Below are 24,957 nucleotides of genomic sequence, written 5' to 3' on the forward strand. Positions count from 1 at the left end.
GGGAGTCATTAATTCTAGCGTCTGAGGCTTCCGGCACCAAATGCTTGTGGCTGGTTGCCTATACCCAAGATAGTTTACTGTCACTAAGAATGCTGTTTAAATGACTTTTCAGTGGTGGTAATGATTTAGAGCACCATCTTGGCATAGACAGTGGGGGGAAATGGAGGAACACTAAAGTGGGTTGGAGCCCCAGCTTCTCCTCAAACATAAAATAAGGTTGACTAGATAATACCTATGGATCCCTGTTTCTCCTAGCCATAGAATGATGTAATTCAAACTTCAAATGATAACTGCAGGGTAGAAAAAGGAAAGCATGCACAGGAACAGAGGTTATAGTGTTTGGAAGTGTAAAGGATCTCAGGTCATCTACTCCAACCACCTTGTTTCAGAGAGAAAACTGAAGCCCAGAAAGCGTCGGTGACTGATTGAGAGTCACACAGGTAGTAAATGGAAGAAGGGAGATATACACTTAGGTCTTCAGCCTTCCAAGCTATGCAGCTCTAATCTAGCTCAACAGTAGCCCCTAGAGAAGTTACAACATCTAGTTTAGCCTAGATTGTTCTTATTTTCCCTACTTCATAAAGATGCCCTGGGTTTCTTTTTTAGTGATCTTCAACAAGAATAGCTGCGAACTTGTCATAGTGACCATTACCACAGTTTACCTGCCACCCCCCCCATACCTCATCCACCCCAGCATTCAGCCTGAAGCCAAAATCCTCCACAGTCCAATTGAAAGATTACACACAAGTAATTGGGAGGGGTGAGGAGTGGAAGGGAAGGAGGCAGGATCATCCAAAAACACTGCTTAATCAAATAAAAACTGCTTTGAATTCTAACGTGAATTTCCAAAACCTAAAACCATCCTCACAGTGAAAATAAAACTTAGGCTGATGTCAGCAAAGGTCCTGAAGTCTCAAAGAGCTAACTGTTATCCAGTTCCTATCAACAGAATTATCAAGTGGTGTGTACATTTGAAATGTAACCAGAGTAAGTCCAGAGTAGGTTTTTATCAACAGAAACTTGGATCTGATCTGACTCATTTCTTCAAAGAATATCTCCTAGACTTCCCCAAAGGCGTGTCCCATTCCAATAAATTCAAGCTTGCCAAAGCCTCCCCCAGAGTTGGGAAACATTTAGTTGTGGGTTAACTCTCTATTGATCCCTTTGTTGAGTCTCTGCTTTGTTCCAAGACCTTCATCTCAGTAACCCATACTGCAAATTCCTTAACTGGTCACAGATGAATGGATGAATATAAGCCCTTAACTGTTACTGAAAAAGCAACTCAAAGAAGATAGGAAGTCAGGAATACATCCTCCATGTTTGTTAAGTACATCCCAGGGCTCCAAACACAAGAACAATTCAAAAAGTCTGGTTACTAGCTCTTCATATAACAAGATCTCAAAGACACTTGATTATACAAAGTGCTTGAATGAATGAGTTTCTGGGGGAAAAAACGAGCAACAGCCATAAACCAAAGGCACTAGATTTCTTTTTTCAAAAGATATGGAGCAGGTAAGTGATTACTCTTTAGTGATACCAGCCCTGTGGGATCTAAGGCAGAAATAAGACTGGGTGACCAAACTCCTTCTTTGTGACACTTACCTGTCAGCCATTTCCTTCCACTTCATCAGCATCTTTCTTGGTTGCCTCTCAATGGGAAGGTCAAGCCTGCGAAGGAAGTAATCCACAACACCCTGCTCTTCTAGTAACAGAGGGACTCGGTAAATGGAAGAAACATCATGGACACATATCACCTGTTAAATAAATGGCAGAAACATCACAGACACAGGTCACCTGCTAAATACAGTCAGTGGAATTTAAAAATAAAGCATAAGAAAATCAACAGAGATAGCTGGAAGGGAACATCATCATACTGTTCTCAAATTTTAGTCTCAGGACCCCCTTTTCCACTCTAACAAACTGAGGACACCCTCAAACAGCTTTCGTTCATGTGAGTTCTATCTACATTGGAAATTTAAAAATATATTTTGAAAACATTAATTCATTTTAAAACAAAAAATTCATTAAATTGACATAAATAACATTTATGAGAAAACTATTTTCCAAAACAAAAATGACTTAGTTTGAAAAGTGGCATCATTTTACATATTTTTGCAAATCTCTTAAATGTCTGGCTTAAAAGGAAATAGTTGAATTCTCATATCTGCTTCTGCATTCGACTGACTGCCACATGTTGGCAACACAGATATGTTTCTGGAAAGAGAGAAGTACTTTAAAAGACAAATAACATCTTATTAGTATTATGAAAATAGTTTTGACCAAGAGGACAACCTAAAAGGGCATCCAGGACCTCCAGGGGAACATGGCCCATGTTTTGAGAACTGATGCTTTATTAAGTCAATCCACTCTAAAAGGAGAGGACAAGTTGATTAGTTATTATAATGAAGAAATGCCTTTACTAATGAAGAGGAAGAATTCCAATAATTCATTCTGTGGTTGGAAACTTAGTTACCAGAGTAACAACTGGCTTAGGCATATAATTTTTTGGCTAAGACTCCTCAGTGGAAACTCTTCTAACATTCCCCAAAAGACTTTGGGAAAATGGATTTGTGAGCAGCCCCCAAAGTCTACCTCTCCCTCTGTCCACACAGGGAATCATACTCAACCTGCAGGTGCTCTACCCAAAGGAATAAATTTTGATCACTGAAACCTCTAGAAATATCTTGAGGTTTATGGGCAGATTTCTTTTCTAAGGGCCATGCCTTAAACCCAAAATCACTCTGGCTCTCACTGACTGGCCAACAATAGATCCCTCCCCAAGCCTCACGTGGGCAGTGTTTGACCTACAATGGCTTAGAGCAAGCATAAACAGCGATGGTCAGAAACGCTGAGGGTCTTCCCCTCCCAGAAGGATTCTGTTTGGGGATTTTTTTTTTTTGGCAAGGTAAAAGAGGCCATTCTTTGCTTCATTTCTAACAGCCTCATTCAGTGAATGGGCACCTCAGTCAAATAGACCTGGGAAAGATCGGAGTTTTAAAAAGGCCAAGGTCTCCTACTGCATCAGGCCATCTCCACTTGTCCTGATCTGTATGTGGCCACTGGACTCAGGTGGCTCTGGAGGAGAGAGTGAGGTTGGTGACTTTACACAGCCCTCCCTCACTTAAATACAATTCACTAGCATGTCATGGCATCACCTTCCTGGTGTCATAGTCCTCTTCGGGAACTAAAGACAAGCAACAGCCTTCTGGTCCTACTGCACAGACTTCTCACCAACTAATCACCAAAAAGGAAGCAGCTGGTTGGTGTATGACACAATCACAAAGTTGGAGGGGCCCTCAAGGGCTATCTAGATAGTCTGACCTATAAAACTGGCTAAAAATGCCCTTCAGCAAATGGCTATCCAAATGTTGCTCAAAATCTCTAGTGAGAGGGAACCCACTACCTCCTAAAGCATCGCATTCCATTTTGGAATAGTTCTAAGAGATTGTTCCTTACATCAAGCCTAAATAACAGAATACTGGACCTTTCTTAGGGCTTTCAGGTATGCCACATGCTTTATCTCATTTGAGCAATGCAACAAACCTGAGAGGCAGTAGTAGTACAACAGGGTATTACCACCCCCATTTTAAAGCTGGGGAAACAGGTTCAGAGGTTCAGTGCCTTGCCCATGGGCAGACAGCTCCCTAAGTGTCAGAGATGGCATCAGACACAGGCTCCAATTCTAGCACTTTACCTACTATGGCACACTGCCCTTCAAACACCTGCCTCTCTGCACTGTTCCCTAGAACACTTAAGGGTAGCTAGTTCACTGCCCCAAAGTTTGTTCTTCCTCGAATTAGATGTTCTTCAACCTCACATGGCATAATCTTGATGCTGTCCATTATCCTGGTTGCCCCTCTCAGAATCCTCTCAAATTTATCCATTCCTCCCTGAAACGTGATGTTGAGAACTCAACACAACATTCCAGACTGGATCTAACCAGGACGGGTCTGACTCTGAATGCTGCCTAAGACTAGATTATCTTTGGTTATCACGCTACTGATTCATATTTGGCTTATAGTCGGTCAGTCCATTAGAAGCTCCAGACATTTTCTCTAGGCAACGTGCTGTCAAGTCCCACTTCCATCTTTTAACTTCACAAGCATGTCATTCTGAACATAATATTCTACATGAGGGCTGATAAAGGCTGGGTAGAGTAGGGACCATCAATTCTCCTGTTCGGAACAACAGACTTACATTTGGTGCCATCTGAAATCACATTCACATTTTATTCCACTGGCAGATCAGACTCTTGTCTCAAAGAGCTTTCAGTACCCTCAACTCAGAAGGTCTCAGAATGGATTTCTTTAAACCAAAGCATAATGGCTTTCCATTTGTCCATATTAAATTTCATCTTATTAGATTCTTGTCAGTGTTTCAGCCTGTTGAGATCTTTTTTGACTCAAGATATCAGATACCACTTCCTGGTTTGTGACATTATATGTTTACTAGCAGTCTGGAACTTTTCCAGGACTCTGGGAACTGATGATTTGGCAACTCCTCATTTGACCCAAGCCCAAAACACCTGCTCATTTACCAAAGGCCCTAAATCCAGTGTCAATCTGTTTAAGGACTACCTTTAGCTAGGGACCCTTCAGACAGAAAATTTTGTCACATAAGTGCTCGGTTGGCCATTACCTATAATCAGATGAGCAAGAGACACTACATCCCAGCCTAATGAAGCCCAAAAAGCTGAATGCTGCCCTTGCTAAACACAAAAGGGCATAAGCTCCCTGGAGGTAGGAGGGCAGAAGTTCACAGAAGCTTACTTAGGGCAGGTGATAAAGGGGCTCAGTGCCTTTGTTATATTAATTCCAGAAGTCACCATTAACTCCTGAGGGAGTAAAATTGCCTATGAACGCTATAGGGCTACACCCACAGCTTCCTTTGGAAAGGCTAATTTGGGCTCCTGGGCTGCCTCTACATCTAATTGAGGTCTGGAAGCCATTCTCAGGTATGAGGTGCTCCCCCTGGAGCCTCAATACTAATCCCAGAGCTGACAGCTGTGGTTACTGAGAAAGCCTGCATTTCTGAAGCCTGCCATATGAGCTTCACAATCAGCCATTAAGGCCCCAATATCCCAAGACAAACATGGAACTGATTCCTTTCTCCCCCACCCCCTGAATCCAGTCGGGCCCATTCTGACCGATGTGGACCCAAATTACAATTTTTTTTAAAAAAAAAAAAAGGGTCTGTAGGAGTAATGCATGTACCAAAAACATACAGCTAAAGCTAGTAGCGTAAGACACCAGTTTAGGAGCAATTCTGGCCTCTAGATGTAATGGAAGAACAGGTCTGGCAATGGAATCCTCCTCATTAGCATCACTTTGGATTAAATGCCACTGAATTTCCTTCCAGCTCTAAGATTCTACAAACTTCTGTAAGAAAAACAACAGGGTTTCTATGCTGGGATCTGCTAGTGGTATCACCGGTAGATGTGACTTAGAAAAATCTCTATCCACAAGTTGTCTGTCAACATTTTTGGAACTGACCATTACCTTTTATAAGAAGATGGAAACTCTTGGGGAATAGATGAGGGACACAAGGAAAAGGTTAGGAAACCAACTTGAATCTAGCTCTAATCATGGGAACTTGGAAGACTAGTACAAAAGGAACTTCCCCAAGGAAGGAAATTATATCAGGCATGGTTTATAATCCTTGCTTTCTTTCTAAGAAGTCATCCCACCAAAGGTAACTAAATTGGGGCCTGGCCAAAGACCACTGGTCCTTAGAGAGTCAGAGGGACCAGGAAGGAAATACTCCTAGTTAAGGAGACTGGGCCCGAGACAACACGTGAATGTATATGTATAGAGAGCCAAATGAGTGAGATAGGAGTATGATCCACTAAGCCATGGTCATGGCTCTACACAGATCAGTTAAGGACACAGGACTAGAAAGTATTTTCTGGCTAAATTACTTACTTGAAGTTAAGATTTTTAGAGGTTTGGCTTTTAAAAAGCCTATCACAAGCTGGCCCCAACCTCTTTCCAATGTTGTTACACATTAGTACCCCTCCCATCACCTGCCAACCAGCCAGCCTGGCGTTCACTAGATTCCTCCCAAAGGATACTCCGTTTCCCATCTCTACACCAATGCATTGGCCATCCCAAATGCCTGGGATGCAATTCCTCCTCTCCACCACCTCTCAAAATCTCCTTTCCTTTAAAACTCTGGATACAGCCCTCATCACTTCCTGCCTGGTCTACTGCAACAGGCTTCTGGTTGGTCTCCCTGCCTGAAATCTCTCTCCACTCCAATCCATCCTCCACTTGGCTACCAAAGCGACCTCCCTAAAGTTCAAGTGCAGGACTGACCATGTCATCCCCTGCTCAGTAAGCTCCAGTGGCTCCCTATTACCTCTAGAATCAAATGTAAAATCCTGCTTGGTTTTTCAAGTCCTCCACAACCTTCCATTCTTCTACCTTACTCCCTTCCACATGCCCTATGATCCTGCAACAGCAGCCTCCTTGTTTTTCCTCACATAAGACAGGCCCATCTTCCACCTCTTCACCTTTTCAATGGCTGTCCCCCAGGCCTAGAATGTATTCCCTTCTCATCTCTGAGACCTGGCTTCCTTCAAGACTCAGTTCAAATTCTACCTTTTACAGAAAGCCTTTCTAGGTCCTTCCCCACCCCCACTGCTAGTGCCTTCCCTCTGCGATTACCTCCAATTTACCACATCTTGTGTACATGGATTGTTTCCATGTCTCCCCCATTAGCATGTAAGCATGTGAGGTCAGGGTCTGTTTTCTCCGTTCTTTGTAGCCCCAGTGCTTAGCATTGTCTGGCACAGAGCAAGCACTTATTAATGCTTGATGACTTGACTTTCCCTGGACCCAGGTGGAGGGATGATATGAATGAAGGGATGAGTGACAAAATATTAAGTGCCTGGTTCCATGTACTACACCAGTATCCAGCCTTTCTTGGTGACCTCTGATATGAACCGTCATCTAGTTGGCAGGCTTATCCAATCACCCTAACTTGAACCCAAAGCTATGTGGTACAGTAGACACAAATAGGCCTTCAGGGAAGACCCAAGTCTGAATCCCACCTCACACATCTACTATCTTCATGACCTTGGGCAAGTCACTTAACTTCTGACTCAGTTTCCTCATCTGTAAACTGGGAATAATCACACCTACTTCCCAGGATTGGTGTGAGGACAGAACAGATAACATTTGGAAGGTGCTCTGTAAACTTCAAAGTGCTGTATGACTGGTGGTTAATAAGAAGTCTCAAACAGCAGAAACCTTTCAGTTCTGCTTTGGTAGAGCTAAGGTTAAAGGTCCCCTTTCCACGACTATAATAGAAATCTGGTTATTATTTCATGTGTCCTCAGACATGTGCATTTGTAAGGGGCTTCTGATGCACAGGCCCCTAATTGGTTTTTTTCCTAATTAAGTGTTTAATTGGACCCAGATGATTATCAGTCTGGACCATCCTCAGAGAACTAGATTATTGGAACTGGGACAGGGTGAAAAAGGTCTAATAATGAAAGAAGCCCCAAAGTAGAATGGGCTGCCTTAGAAAGGAATAAGTTTTCCATTACAGTAAGTCTTCAAAGAATCTAAATGGCTACTGAAGTACAGACCATTAATGAGAATTAAAAAGCTGGTCCCCTTCCAGTCTAAGGGCATTTCTCTACATGCTGTACCCAGGTTGCATCACAGACCTAGGGGAAAAAGAAATTTGTGAACCTACTTCTTGCCAGGAAGTTAGTCCTGAGAATTAGCATTTCTGTCTAGAGGGGGAGGATCAGACTGGTAATGCCTTGCTCTCCAAAGTATAAAGTACAATTAGATGAATGTAAAAAATATATTGCCATTTCTATTTAATGCTGATAAACTATGTACTATCCTTTATAATGAAAAATGACCATATGAATTTTTTTCTGCCTACAATGGTGGACTTTCACTGAAGTTTACAAAGCTCTTTTCTTCTAATAAGCCTGAGGGAAAGATAGTACAAGGAGTTACATGAGAAAACTAGGGTGCGGAGATTAAGCGGCTTGCTCCAGGTCACACCAAAGGCTGAATGGGCTGCCTTGAGGGGTGGTGGGATCCCCTTGCTTGAAGGTCTTCAAGCAAAAGTTATCTGACCACTTATCTGTATGTTGTTAGAGCTGGAAGGGAAATCAATTAGCCCAACCCCTCCACTTCAAAACTGAGGAAACTGAGAATTAGAAAGATTATTAATCAACGCAGAAATAGATGGACTAATTAACATTTGAAAACTGCCTCATTTGATGACAGCTCAGGAAAGCTGACTTGTCCAGAGTAAGTCAGTGGGAAGAGCCAGGAAGAAGTCAGTCAGGTCTCCTGACTGCTAGTCCAAGGCTCTTCATGCAATACTACACTGGACTACCTGCCAAGGTCACCTAGCTAGCCAGTGGCTGGGATGAGCAACCAAATCTCCTACATTGGCTTAAAAAATTGTCATGTTAGATACAAAAAGTCACACTACGTATATATGCACACGGAATGTGTCAGTCATTCGACAACCTCTGAAGAAACCCATCATCTGAAGGAGGCAGGGAGAAAATGCCCATATTCCTCATTAAGTATCAAAAATTCTACCTCTCTGGGGTAGGCAGAGCTCAACCCCACATCCATCTTGGCACATCCATCTCCTAAGAACTATAGAAAATGCAGATTTTTTTATTATTGAAAAACTACAGAAAAGATCTTAAAATAATGACAATCAAAGTCAATCTATATAGACTCTGCTAAACCTGACTCACTCCAAAGTGACCCAAACCACCCACACAATTCACTAGGAAGAATGCACCAAATAAATTACTACTACAGTATCCAATTAAACTGAAATTTATGTACTTCAGTTAGACCCCTCTATCTTTCCCTCTACCCTCGATTCACTCTTACTCCAAGTATGGCCTACAGACTAACGGAAGCTAAAATAGTCTGGACTCCTTCCTCCCGGCCATCCCTTCTGCTACCCAGACAGAGGAAACCTGAAGTAAACAACTTTGTATCTCACAGTGCACAAAAGCATCTCACATGCAGCAGTCGGTCAAGAAATGTTTGCTAACAGTTAGGGAAGCTGGACAGCTTTCCTTATCCCTCTGGAAGGCTTCAGTAGAGCTTCATTACTCTGAAAGGTTATAAATTCTATCAAACACCCATACCATAGGCAAGTACATAAACATAATCCAAAATTAAATGCGATGACTTTAAACACACAAAATCACAGAACCTTAAGGTTGGAGGAGACCTTAAAGATCATCTAGTGGTTCAATTCATTTTATATATGGGGAAATTGAGGCCCAGAGGTCCCTGGGTCAGATTGTGGCACTCCCTTACGCGAATCAAAGGGATCCCTAGAAATAACTTTGGTGGGAATTGGTCAGAGCAGTAGCAATGACTCCTCCATTAACAGAAATAACAACCCCTGCCCCTATATTTCACTAGCACTCTCTGCAAAGGACTTTTTCACTGCATACCAGCCATGTGAGATGTATACAGGGCAGTTACTCAGAAGTCAAAGGATTTACCCATGGTCATACAACTACTACGTGGAAGAAGCCTTCTAATTCCAAATCCACCATTCCTTCCATTGTATCATTCCACACACAAAAAGGGACAAAGGTCCCCCTAGCCAAGTGTGTATTAAGTTAAAAACAGGAATTCTAGGAAACACTTATTGTCTCAAGCTGTTTAATAACTCTTATCCTACTCAATTTCCCAAATAAGAGGATCTGGGACCAAACACTTACTTGCTCTGGCTCGACATGACAGAACATGGATATCTTCTCCTTCACTGAGGTGTCAAGAGGATTGGAGCATCTGCACACCACCTAGCCCAAAAAATGAGGACACAATTGAGCAGAGGAAATTAAGAACACACAAACATTGTCATTCGAGCTGATACAAAAAGGTATCATTTCATTACAGTGTATAAATGTTCCTACCAGATTCTGGAGAAACTTGAAAATGCCCCCTTGTCTATTTTCAGCTAAATTTCATAGCTCCAAAACTGAAGGCAGGCCAAGAAATGAGAACCCAAATGAGGACTATTTAATGAGCTACAAGAGCGGAATGCCTATTCCTTTTTAAGTGATCAGAGATAGGATAGTACAGAAGACAACACAACACTAGCCACAACATGCCTTCCGAAGCGTGTTCTGTGAACTTTGAGTGGTTCTCACAATGGGAAGAGAGTTCAATGTGGGAAAATCAGAATATACTGCCTTCTATAATACTATGTGTTAAAATTATATGACCTTTTGGAGAGAGGAATAGGAAGATAAGGTTTAACATCTGACATTCTGCTCCAAAATCTGCCCAATCCACCTTTGTCCTAGAGATATTCTTCAACTTCAATCCCATACAAAATTAATTTGGAAAATGTTACCATAAAGTATAATGTCATTGAAGGAAATTTCTATTATCAATTAATATACTTCAAAGATCTACAATATTAATCGCATGTGCAGCTGATCCACACCAATACAGTTCATATCCCCTTTATGCCTTAGTAATGGCAGTCAAACAATATGACAACATTCTAGTGATTAGAGCATTGTGCACCTAGCTTGGATGGCCAGAGGCAATGGACCCTGATTAAAAATCCAATGCCAGGCCCGTACTCAAAATCTTTCTAGCCTGATAAGATATGCTACTAGGGGCAGTTAGCACAGCAGATAGATTACCAGGCCTGGAGTTAAAAAACTCAGTCTCCTGAGTCAGAAACTTACTAGTTATGTGACCCTGGGCAAGTCACATCACCTTGTTTGCCTCAGTTTCCTCATCTGTAAAGTGAGCTGGAAAAGGAAATGGCAAACCACTCCAGTAGCTTTGCCAAGAAAACCCTAAAACGGGGTTATGAAGAGTCAGACATAACTGAAACGACTAAACAACCAAAAGAAATGCCACAGCGAGAGCTGGCACGGAGCTTCAAGAGCTGAGGGGCCATGCCTACCAAGCACGTGTCAGATGATTTTAGAGGGCACTCTATTATTAAGAGGCATTAAAATTATCCCATCCCACCAAAAAAGTTTTTGTTCATTTCTAGCTAAGAATAATTTTAGCCACACATTTAAGACTAAAATTTAATCTAGTGCAAAGGATTTAGAAAAATTACCAAATCTGGTGAAAGTCCAAGTCCTCTGAGTTCACGAACACTATTCTGGGTAGGTTTGGTCTTCTGTTCACCTGTAGAGCTTGGCTATTTTACAAGAGGAAAAAAAGGTGTTTTCTTTATATATGGAATTGAATAGTTGATATTTTCCTTAAACGCTAAAAGTGTGAAGATAATGTGCTTGGTTCTCGTTTGCTCTAATAGCCAAAGGAATCAGTTCTTTCTCTTTCCTTTTTCCTATGGAACAGAAGACAAAATCAAACTACCCCTTAGTGTACAAACAGTCCTCTCCACCTTCTCAGGTTCCTCCTAAAGTTCCCAGCTCCTCACCTGTGGAACTAGGCTGACATGAATGTTGCAGAAGTTTTCTCGTTTGACTTTGAATTGAAACTGGCGGAAGGCTTCGATGAAGTGCATGCTTTCTATATCTCCTACCGTCCCTCCAAGCTGGAAGCACAAAGTGATTTTAGAAGCACATCATTAAGTCTTCAATTTTTCCATTCCCTTTCTCTCTCTTTGAGCAGCAGTTTATTAAAAAATCTGTTATCTCAGTCAAATAAGCTGAGTAGCAACGGATTCTCTGATAACGACATACACTGACAATCATCAGGAATACCACATTTTCATGAGCTATAATGTCAATTATTTTGGACAAGATCCTTCCAAGGCTATTCTGGCTCTCTCCACACTTAAGTCAGGGAAAAACAAAATTAGGCAAGACAGAGATAAGTGATCCTCTATGTGAAAGGGTCAGTCACAAAGAAAACTTGCCTAATTCTTATCTCCCAGGTGATAACTTTGCCTGCAGAATACAAACCAAGACAGCTGGAGCACTGGCCTCCTCCTAGCTTTGAAATTACACTGAGATGTAATAGTTGGAGGAATTATTGTTTCTTATAATAATTAATAACAATAATATTTCAACATTTCTATGGTCCAATTAACTTAAGAAATGTTACCATAAATTATTTTTATTCGAGAAAATATCTACTATTAATACCTGCTTCTATGATTTTATCAGTGGGCACACTCATACTGCCAGTTTGCCTGTACCTTATGACCTAGTAGAGGTTTCATGTTGCTGTAGCCTCCAAAATTCCAAGGTCCCTAATTTCATTAGTGTGGATACCTAGGGGCAGATCTCAACCCCTCAATCTTTTGAGTGACTGTGGCCAAAACAATCCCTTGGGGCCAATCTTGCCGGTAACTCGTCCTCAGACAGATGCATACAATGCACTGCCTCACCCGGTCTCAAAGCCTCTGCAGAACTTAGCATCACTTCCACGGTAAGATGCTGGACCTACACAGAGCATCATGAGAGCTCCCATCTCTATAGCCCTTTAAAATTTCAAAGGGCTTTCAGCACAGTGGAGTAGAAGTCGTACAAGTGTTATCATCCTCATTTCATAAAGAAGGAAGTGCCTTGTTCATGCTAACATTTGAGTTATAAGCATCTGAGCCAGCAACCCCAAGGCATGACTAGTGCTACCTTCCTTTCAGCTAAAACAGTATAGGGAACAGGCAGGAGGTTTCAGTACTTCCAATGGAATGTTTTGCTGGATGCCCAGGACTGGCTAGGGAGATATACAAGATAAATCTATGTCCACTGGTGGCCCAGGACTAAGGAAGATTAGAAGAATGTACAAACCTCAATCACGCACACTTGAGGTTTTATGCCATCTTCATCTACAGGAATTAACGCCTGTCTCATTACCCACTCTTGTATTGCATCTGTGATGTGAGGGACAACTAGAAAAAAGGAAAAAATGTGCAACTTAGACTTTTGCAATAGCAATCATACTCAGCTAAACAGATAAAGTTTGATAATTTTGTTCAAAAATAAATGTATCTGCTCTAAGTAAATCAAAAGGTAGAAGATAAAATATTAAAGAATCAAATTCAAGCTAATTATCCACAGGTAAATAGCATAAAACCCTGTAAACATCGAATCCTTAAGCCTGTCCATCCCCTCAAGGCCACTCTACAGCTCTGCTCTCACACAGCTGTCCGGGTACATCAGCCTTCCCCATGGTCCACCGAGCTGGCAATGTTACAACTCTTTCAAGTACAGAGAACTACTACTACTACTACAAGAACAGTTCTTTAGTCCAGCTGTCCAATTTCTTTCCACTTGGCCTAGCCTAGCCACCACTATGGTCCAGAGGTTTACAAGGCAAGGAGAAAATCGACCTAATTGGTTAAAATCACTGATTCCTTGGCACCCACGTGGTTTAGCTCATTTTCTACAGAACCCAAGAGAGTGCCATCGCACCTATGACAGGATCATGGGCTTTGGCGTTCTAAGGGACCTCAAAGATCCAATCTAGTACACCTTCATTTTCAGTAAGAACCAAACTGAGGCCCAGAAGTTAAGCGGTCATGTAGGAACGGAAGTGCTGATCAAAGACCCAGCACGGCTTCCTCAAGAACACAAGCTCATTCCTTTTTGGCAGGCTTCCTAGAGGTTATTAGACTGCCAGACGTGTTCAGTGCTCTAGAAGTGAGCTACTTAGCTGTCAACAAAACATCTGACAGGGTCTCTGATGTGACTATGGAGGAGAAAGAAAGATGGAGACTGCGACAGTACAATCAGGTAGATTCAAAAGCACTTCAATGAGGTGTTTGTCCAAAGATCTTAATGACAACACATGTAAGCATGAAAAAATGGAAACAAACTAAAAGCCCAGCAACAGGAGAATGGTTAAATAAATAGATTGTGGTAAATTGATGTCATGGAACATTGTAATGTAATTAAGACTGACAAATACAAAAGAATACAAAGAAATCTGGAAAAGCCTTTGTGAAATGGTGCCAAAGAGAAAAGGAACTAGAAGAATGACACACATTACTAAGACCACATAAAGAAAAATGGACAAAGAATCCCGGTGAGGTCTTAGAGGCAAGAGACTGAAAATCAAGATCACTTTGGACTTAATTTAATTAATTGATACAGAATTACCAGGCAAATTTAGTTGTACTGATATTCAATACTTAGCTTTGAATAATTGAAAGGAAAAAAAATCAAAGAACCGCTTGAATATCCTGACCTCAAGAGCAGTCAGTGGGCAACAGTAATAGCGTGACAACATCGAAGGAAATCTCTGGTGGCGTGCCCTGGTTTGAAATGGATGTGTTAAATGTGTTTATCGAAGACTCAGAAAAGGACATAAATGGTGTGCTTTCAAATTTGCAGGTGATAAAAAGGTGGGCAGTATTACTAACATACTGTATAACAGTAAAAATTCAAAAATGTGCTGACAGGCTAGAACACTGACCAACATCCAATAAGATGAAGTTTACAACATTTAAGAAACCACCTTCACAACCAAATTCCAGAAGGGGTGGTGAGACAGCAGTTAATCCAAAAAAGATTTAGGAGTTTACTTTAGTAGACTGAAAATTCAATGAACATTTGTGATATGGAAGCAAAAAAGCTGATCCAACCTTACTTACGTTGAGGCTGCATTAAGAAAAACAGTGTATGCCAGGTGTCAAACTCCTAGTTGCAAAATTTAGCCAGTGAGGCCCAAACTAGATTAAAATATAATTGGGAAATGTTTAACAAAATAAAAAATACAATACAACCTAGATAATGTTAATTTGTGGTTTTCTGAGATCTGTTTGTACCTGAGTTTGACACCACTGGTAAATAGGATCAGGGAAGTATTGTCCTGGTATTGTGTCCAGTTGTGGGGGAGGGGGTGTGTTTTTAGCAAATTTTAGGAAGGACATTAATAAGCTCGAGAGTAAAGAGCGGAGCAAGACAGGACAAGGTCTAGGTCATGCCACATGAGGATGAGTTGAGGGAACTGGAAGATTTAAAACTTGGGTCTGGGTGGAGGTGGGGGTGGAGAACAGATAATGCTGTGCTTAAGTATTTGAAAGTCTGTTGTCATGTGGAAAAGGAATTAGATTTGTTCTGCTTGGCCCTAGAGAGCAAAACTAAGAACAACGGGAAGTTTCAAAGAAGCAAACTTTAGTTAGATGTTAAGAAAAACTTTCCAATTAGGGCTGCCCAAGTGGAATGTGTCACCTTAGGAGTAATGAACCTCCTGGAGGTTTCCAGCAAAGACTGGATTACTGTGCATGCTCTGGAAGGGATTCTTGTTCAGGTGTGGTTTGGATTAGACAGTCTCTTCTCTGAAATTCAGTTGGTTCTGGATTAGACCAAGGCCAAACAGAGAACTATGCAAGTCTGAATCTGACAGTACATTCTGAGGCTCTGGTCCCATATCCAGTGCTCTTTCCACTAAACTATATTGATAAAAATGCTTTTTGGTATAACATAGGCCTTCAAAAAGGTGCATGGTCCTACATGCTATGGACTAGATCAAAAGGAGACAAGACTACTTACTAAAACACTTATCTCTAGGCTCACACATTATAGATAGTATTAAAGTTACCTTCCACTGTGAGATAATTCCACATATTATCCAATGTACACACCCCATCCTTTATTACTTTTACTTAGTCACCTTCATTGTTTCGCATCCATCACCGGATTTTTGTATAAAAGGTATTCAGATTCAGGTGAGTTATGTTAGTCAGGCTCAAGTGGGGGTTTCAGCTTAAGATAATGCTATCCACAGCAGGAGCTTCTTTCAATTCATTTTTGAGGGAACTTCAACATAACTAAGAATAAGCTTTAAGTGATTAACGTGCAATGAAAGGCAAACGTATTATTTCTAAGCCATCCAGTTTCATCTTATCCCTTGAAGGAACTCCTTGATATTAACTTGAAACAGCTGTATTAGACCAATAAAAAGAATATGAACACTGAAAGACAAAGCAACCTAAGAAGCTCCCATGAACAGGTTTTATATAAGCAATAGTCTGCCCCTTGGGATAACACCAGGGCTCTGCAACATCAAAGGAGTCCTTTCTGTTTTCAGACAGAGAGATGGCGAGACATGCCCTAACCCAAGAGACATCCAGTATTACCTTGGACAGCAAATCAAAGTAAGACCCAATATTACCTTGGACAGTCTTTCCCAAGTAGTCTCCTTTCCGCTCCTTGTTAATAACATATTGGTAAATCTTTCCAGTGGTCAGGTTATTGTCCTTGGTGAGACGGATGTCAAGGAACCGTTCATAATTGCCCAGGTCAAGGTCTACCTCCCCACCATCATCAAGCACAAAAACTTCACCTGAGGAAAATGTTGAAGAAGTTGAGGTTAGTAATCACAGAGTATGGCAGTATGAATAGAAAAATCATAACATGTCACTGCCTCAAAGAACAATTTTTGCATGTTTTTCCTTAAAGTAGTGAAATATCATCAGACAGGAAAACAAAAACTACACAGAGGGATAAAGGGCCCTCCTCCAATGGCCAAAAAAAAATTCCCTCTCCTTGTTACTTGTACGTTCTCAAGTACATGATGTATCCATTTATTAGAATGTAAATCCCCTGAGGAATAGTATTTTTTCATCTGTCTTTATAGCATCTGTGGATCTCTTGGAAGCATATACATAAATTCAACCAACAACTCCCAGGGTGACATTATCAATCACGATGGCCTGGCTCATTTCACAAGAATATGACCCAAAAATATGTTACTGTCTCCCATCCCCCCTTTAAAAAGGACACCAGGTTATACATCAGAACTCTGAAAAGTCCATGAGATCCAAGTTCTGGGAGAATAAGCAAGCAGCAAAGCAGAACCTGACCAGTATCCAAGTGGTCATCTATGTGGGTTCTACCCTCCACCAAGGCAGGTGACATCTTATGAGAAGGCTTTATCTTCCAAAGAATCCATCACCTGGTGGCCAACCCTCTTCCAACTTAGCTACGCTGCTCCTCAGACAGACATACAGACCATTTCCAGACCTGTACTGACAGCTTCCTTTTCCAGCTTGATGGAAGCTGGCAAAACCTTAAAAAGCCCAAAGTCACTTTTATGCCACAAAAGGGCATCAAACGAGGGTTTAAGCAAAAAAGCAATTTATATTTTTACACACCCAGAATGAATATTAAATAGCTCAGATGTCATTACAATAAAATTTTATATCCAAAAAACTTGTCAATAACTACTATTTCCAAATATTCAAGAGGACAACCAAAGGGAAAAAAGTTATTTTAACATTATTTTAGATTATAACAGTTGACTTTTTGGTGGATGCCACCAGTGGCTCCCCTAAAGTCCTGTTTGGTTTTTAAAACCCTTCATAACTTAGCTCCTTCCTATAGTTCCAGTATAGCTCACACCTTGTTCCCCTCAGCGTTCAGTTACACAGGCTTCCTTGCTATTTTACAGAAAAGACACTTCATTTCATCTCCAGCTTCCATGCGTTTTCACTGGCTATTCCTTATGCCTAGAATCCTCTCCCTCCTCTTCTCTGCCTCCTAGCTTCTTCAGGGAGGTCCCAGATAAAATCTCCCCTTCCGTTAAGAAGCCTTTCCTGATCCCCCTTGATACTAGTGCCTCCCCACTAAAATTATCTCCAATTTACCCTGTCTATATCTTATTTGTACATAGCTGTATGTATGCTGTCTCCTCCATAAGCCTGTGAGCTTCTTGAGGGTATGGCCTGTTTTTCCATTTCTTTGTATCCCTAAAGCTTAGCAAAGGGCTTGGCACACAGTAGGAATTTGATAAATGCTTACTGACTTGACTCTTAACTAACAGATTGTGTACTAACAGTGGTACTTGGGGCGATAATTCGAAAATACTTTTTTGGAAGTACTTGATAGAAAAAAAGATGTCATAATCACACTAACTAGTCAATAGACTTACAGTGTCAGGGGAAACCCACTTCGGTCAGCTTTCCCATGTTTTATATGTATATTCATTCAGGTAATCACTTAGGCTTCAGCCCAGGTGTGATAGCAAGTCTAAATCCAAATAAGGCATTTATGTAGCACTTTACAATTTGCAAAGCACTTTACAAATGTTATCTCATTTGAGACTCACAGCAACCCTAGAAGGTAGATACCAGCATCCTGATTTTACAGAGGAAAGTGAGGTGATTTGCCCAGGGTCACACAGCCAGTAAAAGGCAGGATTTGAACTCAGGTCTTCCTGAGTCCAACTACAGCACTCTATCCACCGTGCCACCTAGCTATACCACAAAAAGATTCAAGGAGTAGGAAGCTGTGTCTGTTTCTCTTCATTAACCTCTTGGTACTGCTTTTTCCAGGGCAGTGCTAACTGGACTATCCATGTAAGGAATAAGCTTACATAGAAAAGGAAAAACATTTCCCAGAAACATTCTTCGAGACACTGTCCAAATTATCTTGCTATGTGGGAATTTTATGTTAATCACTGTTCCAATAAGTAGACCTGGTTTTTATGTATGTTTTTATTCGGAAGGCTTTTGTCCTAGGAGAATCTGACCTAAGTGCTTCAGAGTAAAAGTATCCAAACCTTTCAAATTCAGAGCTAGCTGCATGATGTAAAATTTAATCTTGTTGTACCTTGAACAACAGTCAATAACTCAGGAAATTGGTGAACCTTCAGCTTCCCATCTTCCTAAGTTCCAAATGCCTAGTTTCTTAAATTCTTAAATGTGTGGGCTCTACTTCTTAAAGGATTTGATGGTAATTAGGATGGGACTTTTTTTTTTTTTTTTTTACTGTTTTCTCCTTGGCAGCTCTGAGGTAATCAAGCTCCTTTGATGAGTCTGGCCTTTGTTTCTTTGATTAAATAGGGGATCTTTGATGACTGCTTAAGAAACAAGAAAGCTTAGCTCTCATAGGTTTGAGTGGCATGGTTGTGACTCCCTCTGACCCTGAATAGAGTACATAAACTCAGAAGTAAGCGTTCTGTTTGGGGCTCTCACTCACTGGAACAGTGTCCTGTGATTTGACCAGCTGGGACTCTGGGTATTAGCCTTTGGAGTCCCCCGGCTTTGAAAACCCAGATGTTGGCACCTCTCTCTACGTAATTCTTTGGACAGACAGGTAAGAGATCTGTCTGTTGATCTCTGTGTCTTATTTTCTGTTTATATAATGTATACTTAAAATATCTATTTGTATTTGCTCTGAAGTTCAGGGTGCTGGGTTTCCCCCCTGAACTAAGTGAATGATATATGTATGTTTGATTAAAGTGAGACTGTTAACCCTTTAAAGTTACTTTCCTTGGAAAAGCAGATCAAAGAACTTGTGCCAGCAGCCTTCCTGTGTGCTGGTGGTGTTGGTCTTACACAGCCACAGTACCAGCAAGCAGCATTGTTATTACAGTCTGAAAACTTTCAGCTGCACGATGTGTTAACATCAAACCTAGCTTAGCTACAAAAATCCATGTTCAGCAATCCTGCCAGCAGCTCTCAAATTCAGCTACCAAAAGGAGTCTTGCTGCTTCAGCTCCCACAGGACCCAAATCTTTGAATATCCTAAAACATAGTGTCCCTCTGACCTGCTGAGAAAGAACACATTCTGCTAGTCAGAGTACCTGTAACAACTCAACAGGTTTTGTAAAAGGACTTTTTCCTTGTATTCCCACACATTCGTACTGTTTTAAACAACAACGAAAAAAGATGCTGCTTACCATGCTCATAAGGAGAGAATGTTCCGGCATCAATATTGATATATGGGTCAATTTTAATTGAAGTTACATGTAAGCCACATGATTTCAAAATTGTCCCAACACTACTGGCAATGATCCCCTTTCCAATTCCTGAGATAACACCGCCAGTAACTAGAATGTACTTCATTTTATTCAAAAAGACCTGAAGGAAAGAGGGGAAAAAAAGTATTTTTTAGAATAAAAATAAATAATTTATTACAAGGGAAAAAGGGTTCTCTGAGAAGTAGGTATCCAAGAATCACCAGGAAGTGACACTAATATAAAAATGAGTACCATTAAAATATTTTTAGAAAATCAACTTTTTGGAGAAAATACTATACTGACATGAAATAAAATTGATAATTACATTCTACATTTGATTAAATAGGTACAGAAAAAAGTGAAATGAAATTAGTGTAGATTTTCCATACAATTTTTACATATTTATGAGTTAATTCACCAGAGATCCCAGTTCTAAATATTTGATAAACAATTTCAGAACTGAGGGCTTGGGTACACTTTGGGAGTCAAACACTAATGTACTGTCACCCACTGACAAATTTTTCTTAAATGGAGAAAGATTCAGCCAACAGCATGGAGTGGTACCAATGTCCCATTAACCTCCAAAAGCTATTAAGCCAAATTGCAGTGCTTATCGCCCAGAAAACACAACAGAACTAGATTACGTTCCCAGAATTTTTTATGCCAAGGTATGGATGTTCTAACATCAATATTAATATATATAGATCAATTTTCACTGAAGTCACATGATTTCCACTGATGCAGATCACATCCCCTAAGCAATTCACTGGACACCCTTGAAGGACCGCTTCAAGAGGAAAATGCATTATCCTGTGCTAATCCAGTAAGTGAACCTCTCTCAATTTAGCTAAGCTGATCCCCAGGTGATACACAAAGTTCAATGCTAGCCCATACTAAAACACTGTTTCACCAGAAAAAAGAGACTTCCTTCAACATTCTAAAAAACTGCTTTACTAGAAAAGAAATAGAGTGACCAGGATGCTGAGACAGGGAAGCCAAGCCGGATGATAACTAGAAGGAAAGCGGGATGTGTAGCCTGGCAAAAGAAGGCTGCAGGGAGGACATAAGTACTGTCTTCAAGTATATGATATAGCTTTATGAAGGCTGTCATGTGGAAGAGGAAATGGATTTTTTTTTTTGTGCTTGGCCCCAGAGGGCAGAACTAGGAATAACACCTGTCAGTTACTATAATAGGTAGATATAGGTTTGAAAAAAAGGGAAAAGCTTTGAACTGCTTAGGGCCATCAAAAAATAAAACAGGCTGTCTTTGGAGCTGTAGTAGGCTTTTCCCTCACCAAAAAAAATCAAGCCAGCCAACTCGTCAGCAATGCCCTAATAGGGATTCTGGGCTACTAACAGCTAGCATTTTTATGATGCTTTAAAGTTTGAAAATCACTTTAACAATATTATCTCATTTTATCCTCACAACCACCTTGGGAGGTAGGTGCTATTATCATCCTCATTTTACAGATGAGGAAACTGAGGCTGATGGGGTCACACAACTAATACGCTGGGCTAAATATAGGTTAGACTTTGTTGGTTTCTCAGATCCCTTCTAACACTGAGATTCTATGAGATGCATCTGGAAGAGTTTTGTCCCTAATAAAACAAATTTACCTATGTTAGAAGCAGAATAGTAAAATGAAAAATTTGCTTAGTCTTAGTTTAAGCCACAGCTCCACTGTTTACTTGCTTACTATGCATAAAAGGACAAGCCTCTAGACACATGGAACCCATTCCCTCAACAAGATGGTGCTAATAATCATCCTTGTATTAACTATGGCAGTTAGGATCTTGTGAGGTTAAAATGAGATGGGTATACAAAATGTTCTGCAACCGTAAGTACCTCAAAGGGTTGCTATAAAGAAAGGAATTCCTAAGGCCTTTGAAGGATAAAGAAATGAGCCACTATTAATTGAGAGACTATTTTAATTAAAATGGACAGTATGATAGAAAGGATAAAGTACTGAAATCAAAAGACATGAGGTCAAATTTAGCCTGACATTGGCTATGTGTCTCTGGGCTAGTCGCTCATTTCATGTGGCTCAAGAAACTCCCATATCAAAAAAGATCCTTCCTTTTTCTTAATTATTAATAACATTGATGTTTAAGTGGCTATCATGTTTGATTCCCTGAATAATGATGTAAACTATAAGTATTATTATACCCACATCCCTTTCATAGGTCATCAATCAACAAGCATTTATTAAGCACCAAATGTGCCAGGCCCTAGGCTCTTCCTAGACAAGTGACTTACTTGCCCCCATTTGTTAGTGTCAGACTGAGGTGGGACTTAAAGCCCAGGCCCCTCCCAATTCCTAATATAGCACTCTAGCCACTAAGTTTGAGGAAGAAAGATGGGCTACTGGTAAAGACAATCCAGCTAAGTGAGGGAAAGTCCAAAGAAGGGAGAAGAGGACAGGAAGCAGAGAGTGGGTGGGACACCACAGGATGGGAAGAAAGGAGAATTCAGAGGCACCAAACTATTCCACAGCATCACAGAAAGTTAACTCAGCTTTCAGGACACACCAATTTCCTCCTGAAACAGGCAAGAGTGAAATTAGCAAGTACCAAGCATCCTTACCCTTGGAATTCCCAACCAAGCACAACCATCACAGAATCTATCTAATTGAAGACCCTCTTTTGAACAGGAATCCCCCATATTTCTCCTCGGGTCACAATTAGTCCAGAAGAGTAAAAGCCCTGGATTGAAGCCGAGGGGTCCTGTATCAAAGGCTTGAGAAGCATTTTATTACACACGCTAGTAGGACTGTGAATTTCAGAAGTCCCTTCCACACTTTGAATCCCTTTCTTCATCAGCAAACTGCTAAGATCTCTTTGGGGGTCTAAGTAACACCTCCATACCTATTATATCACCTGACACCCACAAGAACCCTGAAGGAGAGAAGCAGATCTGGGCGGTGTTATAATCACCGCTTTACAGAGAAGAAAACTGGGGACCAGAGAGGGGCAGTGACTTGCCCAAGGTCACACAGCAAGGTGGTGACAACCTAAACTAGCTCTCCCGTCTCCCTAAAGCCGGACCCTTTCGGCCAATTCCCAGGGGTTCCATATGAGGTGGGGTGGGGGCTGAGCGGAGAGGTGGATGGACAGGGTCCGTCGGAATGGTCGTCCCCTTACTTTCCTCACATCTCTCACCGCGGACCGGAAGGAAGCCAAGCCCCCAAGGTGCCCAGACCCCGGTGGCTGCGGCCACGCGGCCGGCGCGAGGAGCCGCGAGCCCGCGGCCCCAGACGGCCCGCCCCCCGCCCGTTACGCAAGCAGCCCATTGGGCAGAAGGGTCGGCCACATGGCCCCCGATTGGCCAGAGAGACGCCCGTCACCGAGGCCGGGGAAGGCGGTGGGGGAGGTTCGGGGAGGGGGGAGGAGGGAGAAGGGAGAAGGGAAGGAGGATGCCGGGCGCCGCAGCCCCGCGCTCCGAAGCCGATTGCCTTTTTCTGCTCAACCCAGCCCAGCCCGGCCCTCCCGGCCCCGGCTCCAGCTTCGGCTCCCAGCTGGGAACAGAGTGAAGCGCGGCCCTGCCTACCAGACCGTGGCAGCGCCAGTCCCGTCAGTGCTGCCGCCCGACTGTGATCATCCGCGGCCGCCGCGCGCAGGTCACTGAAGAGCCGGGCGGGCCGTAGCGGGAGTCTTTGAGGGAAGGCGGGCGCGAGGCGGTGCGCGCGCACAGGTCCCGGGGCGGGGGGCCGCCGACGGGGAGGGGCGGGGCCCGGAGGGACAGGGAGGGCCTTAGTGCGCAGGCGTGGGCGGGGGCTCCGGGCCGACTAGGAGCCGAGGACCCGCCTACCTCCACCATCTCCGCCCCCCTCCCCCCCACCTGCCCTCCCGACCTCGAGCCCCAGGTACCCTAGAGTGCTGGGCTAGAACTAAGGTGCTTAGAGATCATCACTCTAGCCCAACCTCCCTCATGAATGAATGAGTCCTGAGCTCTCTGGATACCAAAACGAGCTTAGTCTCTGCCCTCAAGAAGCTTACCTTCTGACAGCAGGAAACTTTTTAGCAAGAAGGGGCACAGGAGCCCCTGGAGGGGGAGCTCCGTGGCCCAGCGGAGAGAGCGCTGAGCCTGGAGTGAGGAAGACCTGAGTCCAAATGTGACCTCAGACACTTACTAGCTGTGTAAGTCACTTTGCCCTGTTTGCCTCAGTTTCCTCATCTGTAAAATGAGCCGGAGGAGGAAATGGCAACCACTCCAGCATCTTTGCCAAGAAAACCCCAAATGGGGTCATGAAGAGTCTTGACATGACCGAACCTACGGAACAACAGATTCTTTGGAAAGTCACCAGGCTGGCATGTGGAGATGTGGGCAAAGAGCTTGACAAGCTCCTTCAAATGCAATGGCAGTACTGATTTGATGATGGTTCTCAAACAGGAAAGGAGGAAGAGGAGCATCTTCTCTCCGTGGTTTATTTCCGATTGTCCTGTATGCAGCTTGTTTGTACATATTTCTATGTAGTTTCCATCACCTTTCTCCCAGCACTTAGCAGGATGCCTGGCACTTAGTGGGAGATTAATAGATGCTCATTAACATGAGGAAACTGGGACCCAGGAAGGGTCAGTGACTTGCCTAGGGTCAAACAGCTACAAACTGGCAGAGCCAGGACCCAGAGCCGGTCATTTTGATCCAACTCATCCAGTAATTGTTTGCTTTTCCACATAAGCAGGTAGGGCTAGATGTTTGCTGAATTTCCTTTGGGCTCTCCCCTCACACCTCTCCTAGTACTTTGTTTTTGAATCTTTCTGATGCACTTGTGTAGATAGTGAAGAGCCTATGATTATTATTTTTTTTTTGGCTTGGGGTGGTATGGGAATGACTCCTAGAGATAAGCCCTAGGGACCTGCCTGAAGCCCTTGGAGTGATTTGCTGGGATTTCATAGCTGGTTGTCAGAGGTCCGATTTGAACATAGATCTTCCTGGCTCCAAGCCATTAACTTATCATGTTATCTTGTGTAGTAATAATGTTGTTTAGTTGTGTCCTACTCTTCACAGTCCTATTCTTGGCAAAGACTCTGGAGTGGTTTTCCTTTCCCTCTCCAGCCCATTTTACAGATGAGGAAACTGAGGCAGACAGAGTTAAGTGACTTGCCCAGGATCACACAGCTAAGTAAGTGTCTAAGGCCAGATTTGAACTCGAGAAGATGAGTCTTCTTGACCCCAGGCCTAGGGCTCTATCCACTTGACCATTTAACTGTACATTTATATAGCACCTCATAAAAACCTTGTGAGGCGGATGTTATTATCTCTATGTCACAGGAAATCCAAGCTCAGTGACTTTGATAAGGACTTTACAGATAA

At 42.2% G+C, this 24,957-nt stretch overlaps 1 protein-coding gene across 1 annotated transcript in view; it reads right to left on the reverse strand.

Moving 5' to 3' along the window:
* The window catches only part of CTPS1 (CTP synthase 1), a 37,090-nt gene extending 13,768 nt beyond the window's left edge, over positions 1–23,322 (reverse strand). The window contains exons 1-8 of the mRNA XM_036747423.1: positions 23,191–23,322; positions 19,584–19,764; positions 16,074–16,244; positions 12,746–12,846; positions 11,428–11,544; positions 11,101–11,184; positions 9,734–9,814; positions 1,603–1,754 (exon numbers count right to left, since the gene is read on the reverse strand). Of these exons, the coding sequence (XP_036603318.1) occupies positions 1,603–1,754; positions 9,734–9,814; positions 11,101–11,184; positions 11,428–11,544; positions 12,746–12,846; positions 16,074–16,244; positions 19,584–19,749 (872 nt within the window). The 5' untranslated portion in view covers positions 19,750–19,764; positions 23,191–23,322. The remainder of the gene's footprint in view (positions 1–1,602; positions 1,755–9,733; positions 9,815–11,100; positions 11,185–11,427; positions 11,545–12,745; positions 12,847–16,073; positions 16,245–19,583; positions 19,765–23,190) is intronic.
* Between the last annotated feature and the right edge of the window lie 1,635 nt (positions 23,323–24,957).

This window comes from Trichosurus vulpecula, chromosome 2 (genome assembly GCF_011100635.1).
Source record: "Trichosurus vulpecula isolate mTriVul1 chromosome 2, mTriVul1.pri, whole genome shotgun sequence".
Taxonomy (NCBI): Eukaryota; Metazoa; Chordata; class Mammalia; order Diprotodontia; family Phalangeridae; genus Trichosurus; species Trichosurus vulpecula.